Source organism: Panthera leo, chromosome D2 (genome assembly GCF_018350215.1).
Source record: "Panthera leo isolate Ple1 chromosome D2, P.leo_Ple1_pat1.1, whole genome shotgun sequence".
In the NCBI taxonomy this organism is placed as follows: domain Eukaryota; kingdom Metazoa; phylum Chordata; class Mammalia; order Carnivora; family Felidae; genus Panthera; species Panthera leo.
The window spans coordinates 62,444,409-62,458,948 of NC_056689.1; the positions used below are offsets into that span (position 1 = coordinate 62,444,409).

At 43.1% G+C, this 14,540-nt stretch overlaps 1 protein-coding gene across 9 annotated transcripts in view; it reads left to right on the top strand.

The window, feature by feature from the left end:
- SORCS3 (sortilin related VPS10 domain containing receptor 3) overlaps window positions 1-14,540 on the top strand; it is a 590,282-nt gene that overhangs the window by 176,277 nt on the left and 399,465 nt on the right. For all 9 annotated transcript variants that reach the window (XM_042908251.1, XM_042908252.1, XM_042908255.1 and 6 more), the window contains one exon: window positions 1,991-2,058. In XM_042908251.1, the coding sequence (XP_042764185.1) occupies window positions 1,991-2,058 (68 nt within the window). The remainder of the gene's footprint in view (window positions 1-1,990; window positions 2,059-14,540) is intronic.

Consider the following 14,540-nt stretch of genomic DNA (forward strand, 5'->3'; position numbering starts at 1 on the left):
TAAGTGGAACTCTTACCCCCTACACTTCTTTCTTCTCTCTGTGTGGACTTTGCACTTTTTGGAGGTTTTTTGATGTCCCTGAAGGCTTGATATTGGGAGAAAATGAAATGACCTAATTTGCTCCTGCAGAGCTCTGGATGGGTGTTCTGACCTATTTCTAGAAAAGCATAGTTTTGAGTTTGTTTGTCCAGAATTTGGGATGGCCAGCACATAGCCAGCCCCTGTTTTTTACATAGTGACTGTGGGAACGACTTTGTAGATGAGAGAGGATAAAAGAAAGGGGAGGTGAAGTCTGTTGTGCGGGTTATCCAGCAAACAGGATTATTGGTGCATTCCTAGGCATTTGGTTGGGGAAGGTGGGGATAAGTCCCTTGTTTTCATCAGCCCCTGAATTTAACAAATGAGGAAAACTCCATGAATGGGAGAGGCAAGAACCACTGAGTGGCTGTGGGGAGCAGTTCTCTGCAATGGATATACACTCCTTACTGTTGTGCTATGTCAATAGGACAGGTAGCTTGGTAGATTTTACTGTTGTGCAAATAGCCATGTCATTGATATTTTTCTTGGCTTGGCTGTTTCTTGCCCATTCACCACTCTCCATCAAAGAATGCACGCTTGGGAAGAGCCCTTCCATTGTGGCCCTGCAGAGAAGTTGAGCATCCCAAACCAACTTTGCCATGGACTCTCTCTGACCTATAATGGGTCACATCCTTGCCTCTAATTTTTTCTTAGTTTACATAAAAGTAATGGAAATGGTGCGGACAGACCTCATGGGGTGTTGGATGTTAGTAAATCTCAAAGTGAGTGTTCTGTTGTCAGTGAGATGCCATAAAAATGTTCAATATAATGGCTGATTATTTTTCTTTAATCTTAAATAGATACCTAGAATGGGAAAGTCCCATCTTGGTAGCAGAAATTCATTATCTTGGAAAGAGTTTAATGGCTGCTGTGCAAATGAACTGGAGGAAGTTAAATTGTGGAATGGGAAGGAACTGAAAAAAGTGAAATGAGTTGTGCATTAAATTTAGAGAAACACAATTATGTGTAACTGGATTATCACGTGTGCAGGCAGGCACTGTATATTAGGCACCTGTGTTTTGATTAAAATCGATTCAGGTGCATGCACTTGGCATCCTTGTGATTCGGAGTTGTGCCTAAGCCACTGTCCAGGCACACAGTGGGCAGGCAGGGAGACGTCTGATATCCAGGTCCCCAGCTGGAGAAGTTTAAAGGGCCTAGGACCAGACCGGCCCACGACCATTTCGGGAAACTGCTAACTCTATTAGAGAAAGCTCCAGCCCTCTTTCATGTACAGCTTCCTTTTGGGTTTCTGAATTTCAGCTGATGTCAGGAAAGTGGTCCCGGAGTCCAGTGGAGTCCAATGACCTGCTTCTTACTCCATGATGAGGACAGATGCCAAATGGTAGATGGCAGATAGCATCAGGGGATGTTGGGGACTGGGTTTACCTGCCATTCAAGTAGATGCGGCTGCTGAGGCGCTAGTAATGGAAACACAGAATCTCTTTGAACCCGTCTGTAGATGGAGAGAATTAGGCTCGGTTTCTTCTTACCATTGGGTCCAAGTCTGTAAGTCAGAGTCATCTCCAGATCAAAAGCAAGCCCATCGTCTGATCCCTGGGTGGCTGTACGAGTGATCAGAGCCAGCCGGCCAGCACCTCACCTTGAAGGAGGACAGATGTAGAGAAACCACTGTCGATAACCCAGTTAATTCCTGTTGGCTTGTTTTACTTCAAATGCAAAGCGTCGTCAGGATTAAAATAAATGCTACCAGTTACAGGAATGCATTAAATTAATAATTGTTTTCCCTTGCTTGATCCTATAATACCCCTCCACTCAACGGATAAATACTAAACCCTCCTCTGGGTGATTTGAGATGCACTGTATATTGTTACACAAACTAAAGTAAGCTTGCTTTTTTTTCCTCCCCTTTTGTTCCTCTTCTCTGCCCTCCTCCCCATCCCCATCACAGGTTATACTTATCCTGACGAAGCTGTACGACTTCAACCTGGGGAGCGTGACTGAGAGCTCACTCTGGAGGTAAGTGGATTAGAGGTTCTTAACAAGCTTCTGTGGCTTGGCTCACTTGAAGAATGCCAGCCACGCGGCTGGGGGGCACGTTTTGGAAGAGGCAGGAAGCAATCCTCCTCATGGAAGAGCCCCTTAGCCCCCCAGGTGGAATGGACAGCCCCACCTGTGAACTCCCGTAGCACTCTGCTTATCTCTCTGGGGGCCTGTCACAGCCCTGCCTGCTTGGCACCATTGTTGCTTCTGCGTTCCTGCGCTGTCTCGTTCTGCTTGAGGGACACACGTCTGGTTAGAGAGATCAGGGGAGCATGCCCGGAATGAGAAGAGCCGTGGGTCAGGGAGTCTGCTGAGGGGAGAGTCTTGCCTTGGGCGTGAGTCTTGGCCCAAGGACCATTTCCGGCCCTGTGCATCTGTGAGATGCTGTGGTTCTTACCTGTCCTTGTGGGAATAGATACACGTGGGGATCAGGTCCAGATGGGGACCTTCATGGGCTTCTTGATACATATATTTTAGTATATTCACTATACATATTTATAAATGCTTACTGTATATTAATGTCTATATATTTAACAAACATTTACTATATATTTAATAAATTTAATATACGTTAAAATGTATATTGGTAATACATATATTTTAATATATATCGAAATATGTATTTTATGGCTGCAATGGCATAAAGATAAGTGTGTTAATATAGTATATGGAAACTTTTTTCAGCCTCAAAGTTCATTTTTTGTTTGGACTTTAAAAGAAATGAAACATGTTTGTGGATCCTTAAAAGTATGGTAAGCCCTCGGCACTGTGCCCATTGTGCCTGCTGGATAAGTCCGCTCTGACGAGACGCGGGTCACGGGACAGAGAGAAGGATGCGGGTGGTTAGATCAGGGAGAGCTTGACTGAAGCAGAGGCCTGAGGACTTTCTCTGCACCGGGCGCTTTGGCGCCCGGCTCTACACAGCGCATGCGCACACTGCGGGCAGTGCCAGGGCAACAGCAGATTCCATCAGTCTCTCTGAGTCAGCACTTCAGGCTCTGGGAAGGCTGTGTTGTCTGTCCTGTTTGCTTTGTCATTTGTAAACACTGGGGAGGGGGCACTGTCACAAAAGGCTCTTCACTGGGCTGCCTCACCATCCCAGACCTCTGTCCTGAGGGTTTCCTGGGGTCTTGGAGCAGAAGTGGTCTGGGGCATGAATATCTGTGTGCCTTGCTTCTTCTTCATCCCACCTGTTTGTTTGCAGAGGACTGGCCAGAGTTTGTTTCCCAGGAAGGGGGAACAGTCACAGCATCAATGAAATATTTAGGGGTTAATTGCTCATATTGACTCAGGCCTGCCTCCATTCGCACAGGATGTCCAAAACCTAACTTTGCTGCTCAGTGAAAATTGGCACAGATATAAGAAAGCACTGTTCCTCTAATAGATGAGAGCATGCCTGTTTCCACTCACACAGGACTCCCGGGGAAGTAGAGCCTCAGAAAACTTCCTCTCAGGCCCAATCGCAGTGATACTATGGTGATACCTGAAGCCTGACTTGCGCACTGCCTTCGGAGGGCAAATAATAAAAACAAGCCAGAAGATCCTGCCCTTACAATTGGAGAAGCTCTACCTGGCAGCCCATATTTCAAGAAAGGTTTGGCTAGGTCTAGGGGTGGGCCAGGCACAGCCAGGGGCCCATGCCCAGGCCCAGGCCATGCTTACTGCTAGAGGCCCTTAAGTAATGAAGTGTGTGGCCTGTGGTCATAAGAGCCAGTATATTCACTGGTGTGTACCAGAGACCATAGGCAGCCTAAGGGCACCCTGATGTGCACTCGCCAGGATTCAGACCCCACCTCACCCACCCAAAGAGCTCTGTAACTTTTTAACCTCTTTGTATCAGTTTTCTGGGGCTGCTGTGACACCGTACCACTAACTGCCTGGCCTAAAGCAGCAGAAATGTACTGTCTCTCAGTTCTGGAATGTGGAAGTCTGAAATCAAGGTGTCTGTAGAGCCGCACTCCCTCTGAAGGCTCTAGAGAGAATCCTTCCAGCCTTGGCGGCTGCTGGCATTCCTTGTAGCTAAGGCTATGGTCCTCCTTCTCTGCCTACGTCATCTCCTTGGCCCACTCCTCTCCTGTCCCTTGTAAGGACGGTTGCCATTGGAGTTAGGCCCCAGGATAATTCAGCATGATCTCATCCTGACATCCTTAAACGCATCTGGAAAGATCCTTTTTTTGTCAAACAAGCTCTGCGACAGGTTCTAGGGGTAAGGATGTTGAACATATTTTTCTGGGTGGTCACCATTCAGCGCATCTCTCTTTCCCTGGATGTAAGTTCGAGATAGTACAGAAACCCCCTTTGCTGCAACCACATTGTTCTTGCCTTCCCTGAGCCACATCACCTTGTCCCCTCCACGGCCCTTACCCTCGCCGCCTTTTTCTGCTCCTCTCCAAGGCGGGGCGGGCAGTGCCTCTGTTCCTTACCCTCTCGGTTCCTCTAATCAGGGAGGCCTTTCTCTAGGACTTCACATTCCATCACTCAACTTGCATTTTCCTCCTTAGTACTTACCCCCAACTGGCATGCTAAATATTTTACTTATTGAATGATTTATTGTCTGCCTATAACCACTAACATCTAAGCTTGTAGAGAGAGACTTTTTTCCATTTTAATTCAGGGCTATCCTCTCTGTACCTAGGACAGTATCTGGCACATAGGAGATACTTAATAAATGTTTGCTCAATGAATTAATGGATGATTTGCAAGGACTAAATGAAATAATAAATGTAAAAACCCTTAAGAGTGGCTCACACGTAGGAAGTGTTCACTTAATTGTAATGATTGATTATTATAACCCTCTGTGTTTGTATAGTGTTCATCCCATTATTGACTTTGTTTATAAGGATCCAATGATGTTGGGGTCCATGTGATGGAAATTATAGGGCACCAAGGGGATATATTCTGTGATATGGATGAATTAGCAGAGATCTTCAGGGGATTAGGGAGGGGAGAAGAGTGATTTAGATGGTTGTTCCTTGTGCTGATTAGAGGGAATTGAAGTATCGGTTTCTAGCAACAAGAGGATGTTCCTCTGTAGACAGGATTCTATGAGCTGGGGGTTGGACTGATGGGTGGGATGTGACTTGGCAAGTGAGAAGTGGAAAAACGTCCTTACTACAAGGGAAAAGGGCAGGTAAGCCTGAGCTGCAGGAGAAAAGGGAGCCAAGCAGCAGGAAGAGAGAGCAGCTGGTCTTGGACCAGGGAGGGAACGTTTGGGTGGGTCTCTTCATGTTCACAGAAGGAGCCAAACCAAAGAGTGTTTGTTACACTAAGCATGGTTTGCAGATAACAGATTCATATGGTGTGACCTTATAAGGATTTGGAATGCTGGTGGATATTGTAGGCTTTCCCTCTGGATAATTGTTACATATGAATGTGTTTTTGTGCTCTGTTTCCAAGGGTTCATGGGTCTGATAAAGCCCTGCTTAGCAACCCCTGCATAGAGCTAGAGAGAGAAAAGGGGCTGTTTCTATCCTTCGGGGGAATTTTCCAATGTGCTGGGGCCTCACAGCATTTCTTCAAACCTTGCATTGTCTTTCCTGCTCATCCCCTAGAGATCTGCGTCTCCCATCCTCTTTTCTGTCCCGATAATGATGATGTATTTTGCAGTTAGAGCCTAGAGCACTGTGATCTTCCTTACTAACACAGTGTGCAGAGAAAAAGAAACTAAATTAAACACGCACCCTTTCAGTTTTGTGATTTGGCCCAACATGCTTAACCAAGTTGAAATTGAATTTAGGGGATTCTTCTTCAATTTTCTGTACAGCAGAGGAGCCTGGAGCAGCAGCTGTCATGACAAGATGACACTCCCTGCCAGGTTACAGTGGGATATAATTATTCGCCTCACCGGATTAATAATTCAGAGGCCATCTACTTCTAAATAGACAAAAGACTGTTGAAAAGCATTCAATAGGGTAGGGGTATCTTAAGCCCTCATGACATTCTTTCTGAAACTCCTCGGTGCTGTTATCCTGGGGGGAGGGTCAAAGTTTTTCTCTACCAATGCAAGGATGGCTGTATATTAATAACTGGTTATTAGCACAACCATCTGTTTGTATCCTTTAGTCAATGGACATTTTCCATAGAGAATTCATGCTTATAGACTTAAGGAGGTTGGGGACTGATATTTTTTTAAAAGACCCAGGGCTGGGGTGCCTGGGTGGCTCAGTCGGTTAAGCGTCCGACTTCAGCTCAGGTCACGATCTCACGGTCCGTGAGTTCGAGCCCCGCGTTGGGCTCTGGGCTGATGGCCCAGAGCCTGGAGCCTGCTTCCAGTTCTGTGTCTCCCTGTCTCTCTGCCCTCCCCCGTTCATGCTCTGTCTGTCTCTGTCTCAAAAATAAATAAATGTTAAAAAAATTTAAAAGACCCGGGGCTTCACTTTCGGGGTGTTTTCAGTCCATAATGTGTCAAATCTGGAGGTTGCCCATCAGTCAAGAGTGATGCTGGCCCCCAGTACTGTTAGATTTGATAGAAGCCTGACCCAAAAAAGGAGAGATAAGTTCAGATTTAAAGGCTGAGCATTAGTTGATCTGTTTCCTGCTCATCGACGTAATTAAGAATAGAAGCTCGGAGACTGATGGCCTGGGTTCAAGTCCACACTCCTCCACTTAGCCACGGAGTGACTTTGAACAAGTTTCTTCACCTCTCTGTGCCTCCATTTCTTTACTGTACAATGAGGATTATACGGGTGCCCACCTCATAGTGTGGTTATGATGTTTCACATGAAATACAATGTGTGAACTGCCTAGCATAGTGCCTGGTATACAGTGCCCACCCGTGGAAAACGCTCAGGGAGGGTTGGTAATCCTATGGAATCTGGAAATTGATCTGCTTCTTGGTGCCGGCTCCTCTTCCTGACAACAGTGTGAGACACGTTGTGCCCTTAGAAAAGCAACCAGGTTGCTCAGCCGTTTTTCCTAGGGCCCAGAGAGCAGAGAGAGGAGTTCCGGGGTAAGGTGTTTATGGAGCATACCGCCTCCTGTGCTCATCCTCCTGGGAAGCTTCCCTGCCCCTCCTCCCCGAGTGGGGTGCCCCTGTTCTGCTCACCACCGGCACCACTTACACTGTGTTGTGATTTGTTTCCAGCCTGTGAGCTTCCCAAGAGCAGGGGCCATGTGCCTTTCATGTTTCTGGATCTATAACACATAGCACTTGGGCTACACTAAAGAAGGGCTTGGAGAGCGGAACTGAAGTACCAGTGGCCCCAAATCGGCTGCAGCATCAGCCTTGCCTTGGCCTGTCGCTTTCCTTGTATTGAGTTGTCTCATCCTCCTGCCACTGGGGAATCCAGTGACTTTTCATCCGGTTTGCAAGCTGTTGGCTGGACCATTTATTTCCTCCCCTAATTGTTCTGTCAGTGACCTTTCTGGGGGATGCTGTATTTTTTTTTTAATAGAAAATGGAGACCTTTGGATTTATTAATTTTTTGTTTGCCAAGAAAACCCTGATAATAATTGCTAAGACTTCCCAGAAGTTATTAGTTTACAAATTTTAATGACACTCATGATTTATTTATGTGTTTCCCTCCCTCTGCAGCTGCTCACCCCAATTCCTTAGTGGAATTGCTGCTGAATCTGAGTGAATTAATGGAAACAAAACTGCAGATTGGAATGACATTTTTTTGTTAGGCTGTTAATTAAAAACTTCCCGTCCTATTCGCTAGGCTCTTCATATGTGAAGTCCCGAAGGCTGGGCTGATGATACAGGCTGTGAAATCCTCTCCCTAGAACTGGGGCCTCCTTCTATTTGCTTTCAGTAGTAATAAATCTGGTGAAAGCTCCTGAATGGGTCACAGAGCATTCAATTGAACAGATATTAATTGAGCATCAATTATATAAGCAGCCCTGTGCTCATTGCTGGGGGATGCAGGATAATTATGTCATGCTTGTTATCCTCGAGGAATGTTTCGTTTTGTTGAGAGGTAAGATTAATGTACTAGGAACCAACATCAGGCATATGCACGAATAATATGTATATACAAAATACAGTGCATTCTGCAAGAAGTTGCCCTGCTATAGAAATACTTATATTTTTATTACCACCCATCTCATTCTATAAAGGGTGCAAAATAATTCTAGGAAGGAATTAGAGAAGTGATCAATATGGCACCTATTTTTTGTTTTGCTGTTTAATATAAAACATTTATTTCTCTGTTAGGGTGTGAAACTCTTAATAGGAAAGGCTCTCTCCTGTACCATTGGTTCCCATGGTTCTCGGAAACACTGGGTAATTGGTGGGATTGAATATGAGTAGTGGATAAGGAGTCGGTCCTGGATTCAGACTGCCTGGATGTGAATCCCAACTCTACTGCTTATTAGTTATACCACCTTGAGCAGTGTTTTAATTTCTCTTAGCCTCATTTACGTACCAATATAATGGGATGACAGTAAGACCTGTCTTGTGAGAGCTTTGTGAGAAGTCACTGAGATGGTACATGTAATGCAAAATGTCTGTAATCTAGTCATAACTTAATATAAACAGTAACATCTGTTGATAGGTCCACATCTGCCTAGCCCAGCAGCTTCCACCTGGTTCCACATGACAGTTGTGCTGGTAACTTTAGGAGGGCAGGGTGCAGAGCACATCTAGAATCCTAAGCACGTAAGGCCTGGATGTGATACACTTCTTTTGAGAGAACACTGTGGAGTCTTCCTCTTTGCATACTAATCTGTGCTTAGCAAAAGGGCAAGGTGAATATATTTCTTGGTTTTTCTACACCAGATGCTGATAATGATTTGGAGTATAGGATACAAACCACAATCTGATTTAAGTTCCCCTAACATAGTGTTGAGTTAACTCATCTGTTACTGGTTATTTTCTTTTTAATGCAACCATAAGGAAATCTAAGCACATTGAAGAGGTTTGTTACCGTCCAAGTACTTAACATGGAAGTCAGAGTGGGATCATGCATGTTTTTCAAATTTGGCATATCCTCACAATTTCTTGTGGAATGTGCTAAAAATCTAAATTCCTGGGTCCTGCCCAAGAGATTCCAATTTAGTAAGGCTGAGGATTACTCTGGATGTATAATTTTCGAAGTGCCCTAGTGGCCTCTTAACATCATGTAGGACCAGGAACCAGTGATCTAGGAGAAAGCCTGGTTCTGGCCCATCTCAGTTACCAGTAAATTGGATTACTCTTGCCATCCTTCTGCTTCCTCATAAACAAAGGTATGAGGTGAAATGATCTCTCAAGTCTCTTTCAACTCCGAAGTCCACAGATTCTTCCACCTTGGGAAATCAAACAAGAAGCCAACACAGTGGGATTTATGATGTGCAACGGATAACGCCCTCACTCCCGAGCATAGCCACCTTCCTTAAAAAATCAGGTATTGTTAACAACACATACACAACCCTGCTGACATGCCATGCCGCTCACTGATGGATAGTGGCCAGTTGGCAGGTATTAGCTAGAACACCTCTCCAAACTACTTAATTTAAATTCATTAAACGAAGGGAGCATCACTCAACTTGTGAAAGTCTTTGTTCCAAAAAACAGAATGAGAAAGGGGTTTGCCCTAAATATTGAGCCCTCAAACATCTTACTTTGTTAGAGAATAGAGAAATGAGAATACTGGAGAATGGGGTCTGGATTGCAGATTTGTTGTTTTCCTATTTATTATGGGAAAGAGGGGTTCTTTTTATGGCCTCGTCTTTTTGTCTTCCATGAGGCAGGACCCAGACATGTATAAATCTTGATTTTTGTCCAGTGGCTGAGAGAATGTAACACTTTTGTATGGATCATGTCTGTTGATTGTTATTTTTTGTTGTTTTCGCTTTCATCCAAATGCAGTGCCATTTTATCACAATCATAAATAACCTCACCATTTGGAGAAGGGGTGTGAAATTCTGCCCATCCCTTTCCCGAGCCTGTGCTCCCTCTCATTTTCCCAGCAGGAGATTCATTAGCTTTCTAATGAAGTTAATAAGTAAACAGGATCAGACAGTCCCTTCTAAAATAACATTTATAAATGGATGCATTTCCCTACTCTCTAAGGTAAGCCATAATTTATTTCCCTGCCAGATGTCCACGTGTGTAACACTATGATAGGTGGATCCTTGGAATTTGGTTTAAAACCCAAGGGGAAAAAAAAAAAAAGAGGAAAATTTTCAACTCACATAGAGCCTATCTATTACCAAGTTTATAGGAGAGTGGATTTTTACCAACCCCATTCCTGCTTATGTATACACAACGCCTATAAAGATAAGGTAGTCAAGCTTTCATGGTTACTTTCTCATCATTTGGTGGCCAATTACTTTATTGGACGTCCACTGTAAATGTCTTTAGGAGGCCTTTGGCAGCTTCCCCACAAAGACCACTGCCCTCGATATTATTTGGAAAGCAATAAACTGGTAAAAAGACATGTTCTGTTTTCTCTCTCACATGTCGGTGAGGTTTCTTTTCAAGAATTGCTGAACTTACAAAGGAGGCATTTCACACCTTGCTGTCTAAATGCTTTGTACCCAAATTAGAGCTAAAGTTAAGTCTTAAAATGCAATACATAGTAGGGTTTATCTTTAAAAGCTCCCCCTTTCAGTGGTACTTATCTCTTAAACTGGTATACTATTTGTAGTCACTGCCCACATGAATGCCTGGCACGTCTCCTATTTCTGGGAGGAATGTGAAGCCTGTGCATTGAACATTCCATTTTACGGATGGATGAACTAAGGTCCCGAATGGGTTGGTGCTCACTGATTCAGATCTGGGACCCAAATCTAGGTCTCTCCATTCTCAGTAGCCCCCTGCTCTTGCTGTTACATTAGTAATCACTCTTTCCTGGCCTTTCTAGCTCAGCCACCATTCATATTTCATAAGATATCTATAGCCACAGGGTTGCGCTGGGGACTAGGAATGGGTTTCTTGGATGTTTGTCTAAGTGATTTTCAATTCTGGTGGATCATGAAAATCACCTGGGAAATATAAGACAAGCCAGTCTCCTGGGCCTCATTCCAAACCTATTGAGCCAGTTTCTGGGGGTGAAGATCTAGTTGTTTATAGTTTTAAGTTTATTTATTTTGAGAGAGAGGAAGAAAAAAATGAGAGTGGAGGAGGGGCAGAGAGAGAGAATCCCAAGCAGGCTTTGCACTGTCAACACAGAGCCAGATGCAGGGCTTGAACCCACAAACCGTGAGATCATGACCTGAACTGAAACCAAGAGTCAGATGCTTAACCGACTGAACCCCCCAGGCTCCCCAAGTTGTTTATAGTGTTTAAAGAGCTCCCCTCTTGATTCTGATATAACTGTCGACCTAAGAGAGGTCATGGCCATCTTTACTTCTGAAAGGTGCATAAAAACTTGTTGTGGGGAATTCCCCCTTAGCCTAGCACCTTTCCCTTGTATCTATTATCCTTATGTCTGGTTCACAATGAGAAGCACAGTCATTCATGCCCTCATCTTTATAAATGACAACCATAAAGGTTAATAATTGGAATGAGCTCTGATACTTACTAATTAGCTCACATTCTGTCAGCATCAAACTTGTTTAATTGGCAATTAACATTGATTTTAGAGAGTGGTACCACAAGAGAATGGTTACAAGGTGCTGCTATCTGTGGAGTTGTGCTTGAGATGAAACCTGTGAGGCTGAGTTGGCAGCTGGGAATCCAGGTTCCCTGGGGGTTTGGAAGGGCCCACAAATGGGAAATAGTTTCCAGGTGATTTTGGAAGGCTTTCTATTCATAATACTTGGTTGCAAGCAATAGAAGTAATCACTAATTTAGGCGAGATGTAGGATTTGTTGGAAGGATACTGGGATCACTCCGTGTTTGGAGGAACAGGTAACAGGAAGACTCCAGGAAGGACCAAAATCCTAGGCCTCTCTCGGGACCATGGTATGTCATGACTCTATTCTCTGCATCTCCAGGGACCACAGCATCTGAATGTCATGGTTCTACTCTCTAGTGAGCTGCCATAATATGACAACAACCTTCTCCGTGATTTAAATTCCCAACAGAGAATTGGAAGGCCCCCTTGAGTCAAGCAGGCAAAACTTTATGTTTGGGGGTGAGAAATTCCCAGTCTAGGCTGGCTTTCTTTTTTTTTTTTTTTTTTTTTTAACGTTTTATTTTATTTTTGAGACAGAGACAGAGCATGAACAGGGGAGGGGCAGAGAGAGAGAGGGAGACACAGAACCTGAAACAGGCTCCAGGCTCTGAGCTGTCAGCACAGAGCCTGACGCGGGGCTCGAACTCACGGACCGTGAGATCATGACCTGAGCCGAAGTCGGACGCTTAACCGACCAAGCCACCCAGGCGCCCCTAGGCTGGCTTTCTTATTCATTCCTGTGCATAGGGAGACTGGGACCGCTAGAAAAAAAAAAAAAAAAAAAAACAAAAAAACTAGGGAAGAATTTTGGGAATACTAGACCAATAACCTTCAAGGGTATCAAATGTTTTCTGAGGTATTCTAATATAAAGGAGACTTAAAATACACTACATTTTAAAGAGCATCCCTTCACTTGTACTATTAATTTAAAAGACTAATTTAGAATGTGTTAGGGAATGCCTAGGAGCTTTACTTGTAAAGATACCACTTATAACAACCTTGCAAGGATTTTATTCCATTTTGGTAGAGATGAATCTGAGGTTTTTATAATCAGCAAGTAATGGACATTAAGTTTGACCTCACCCCTATAAAACAAAAATACATGCTTGTCTGACTTTGTCATACTGCCTCCCCAAATAATTTTCAGTTCGGGGTCTAGTTAGTGAGCACCTTCTCAGTTTTGGATGCTGCATTGCCATATCTGTTCTCCTGAACTTTAGACAATGTACCATAGTCCCAATAGTCTCCATAAATGATGGCATTGTGATTAATTAGACATGTTGCCAAAAATTCTTAATTTTTGGCATACCTCCTTCCCACCACCTCACCCAGAGATGCAGCAGGTAAAATGCTCGTAATCATCTGCAAATTCTCACTCATTCCGTTTATGGTTGTTGAGTACAGAGTGTTCTATGGGATGAGTGTGACATTTGTGATCATATACATTTTCAATTGAAATTTTTGCGAGACAAATGAAGATACACATACAGCTTTAAGAAATGATACAGATTGAGCTTGTGTACTCTCTACCCAGTCTCTCTAATGGTAATATTTTATCAAACTATAATATCACAACAGTGCATTGACATTGATACAATCATCAATGTTACACAAATTTGTTGTTCTCATTGGTGTGTGTGTGTGTGTGTGTGTGTGTGTGTGTGTGTAGGTTTGTCTATCCACCACTGCAATGAAGATACTGAACAGTTGCATTACAAGAATCTCTCGTGTTCCCCTTTTATAATCACATCTACCTCTCTTTCCCCAGACCCTTCATCACTAAACCTCGGCAACCTCTGATCTGTTCTCCGTTTATAAAATGTTTCATTTCAAAATGGTTAAAGAAATGGAATCATACAGTATGTAACCTTTGGGGGTTACCATTTTCACTTAGTGTAATTCCCTGGAAACTCACCCAGATTGCTGTGTATCAATAGTTTGTACTTATTGTTGAGGAGTATTCCACGTATGCATGTACCACAGGTGGTTTAACTTTTTACCTGTTGAAGGACATTTGGCTATTTCCCAGTTTTTTGTTGTTGCAGATAATGCTGTTATGAACATATGAGTACAGGTCTTTGTGCAGAGATAAGTTTTCATTCCTCTGGGACAACTGCATAGGAGTGTGATTTCTGGGTCATGTCGTAGTTGTGTGTTTAGTTTTAGAAGAAACTGACAAACCTTTTCAGAGTCGCTGTTCCATTTTATATTCCTACCAACAATGTCTGAATGATCCAGTTTTTTATAGCCTTGTCAGCAAGGCTTTCTCACTACTTTTAATTTTAGCCATGGTAAGAGGGAGGCAGTAATATCTCATTGTGGTTTGAATTTGCATCCTTGATAGCTAATGATGTTGAACATCTTTTCATGTGCCTACTTAGCATCTGTATATTGTCTTTGGTGAAATGTCTGTTCATGTCTTTTGCCAACTTAAAAATACACTTTAGAGATATTATGGAAATACAAGAAGCTGTACATATTTAATATATATATATACACATATATATTTATATTTATATATATATATATATATATATATATATATATGTATATATATAGATCTTGGTGAATTTGGAGGTAAGTGAAGCTGTCACCACAACCTCTGTCATAAACATATCCATCACCTGTAAAGTTTCCTGCTGCCTTCTTTATTCATTATTATTTTTTGTGATAAGAACTCTTAACACAAGTTCTACCATATTAACACATTTTTAAGTCTGCAATACAGTATTGTTAACTATAGCTTTATGCTATACGGCAGATGTCTAAGACATGATTATCTTGTATAATTTAGAACTTTGTACCATTTGATTAATACCTCTCCATTTCTTCCTCCTTCCAGCCCCTGGCCACCACCATTACATTCTCTCCTTCTATGAATTTGATTATTTTAGATTCCTTATTCAAGCAGTATCA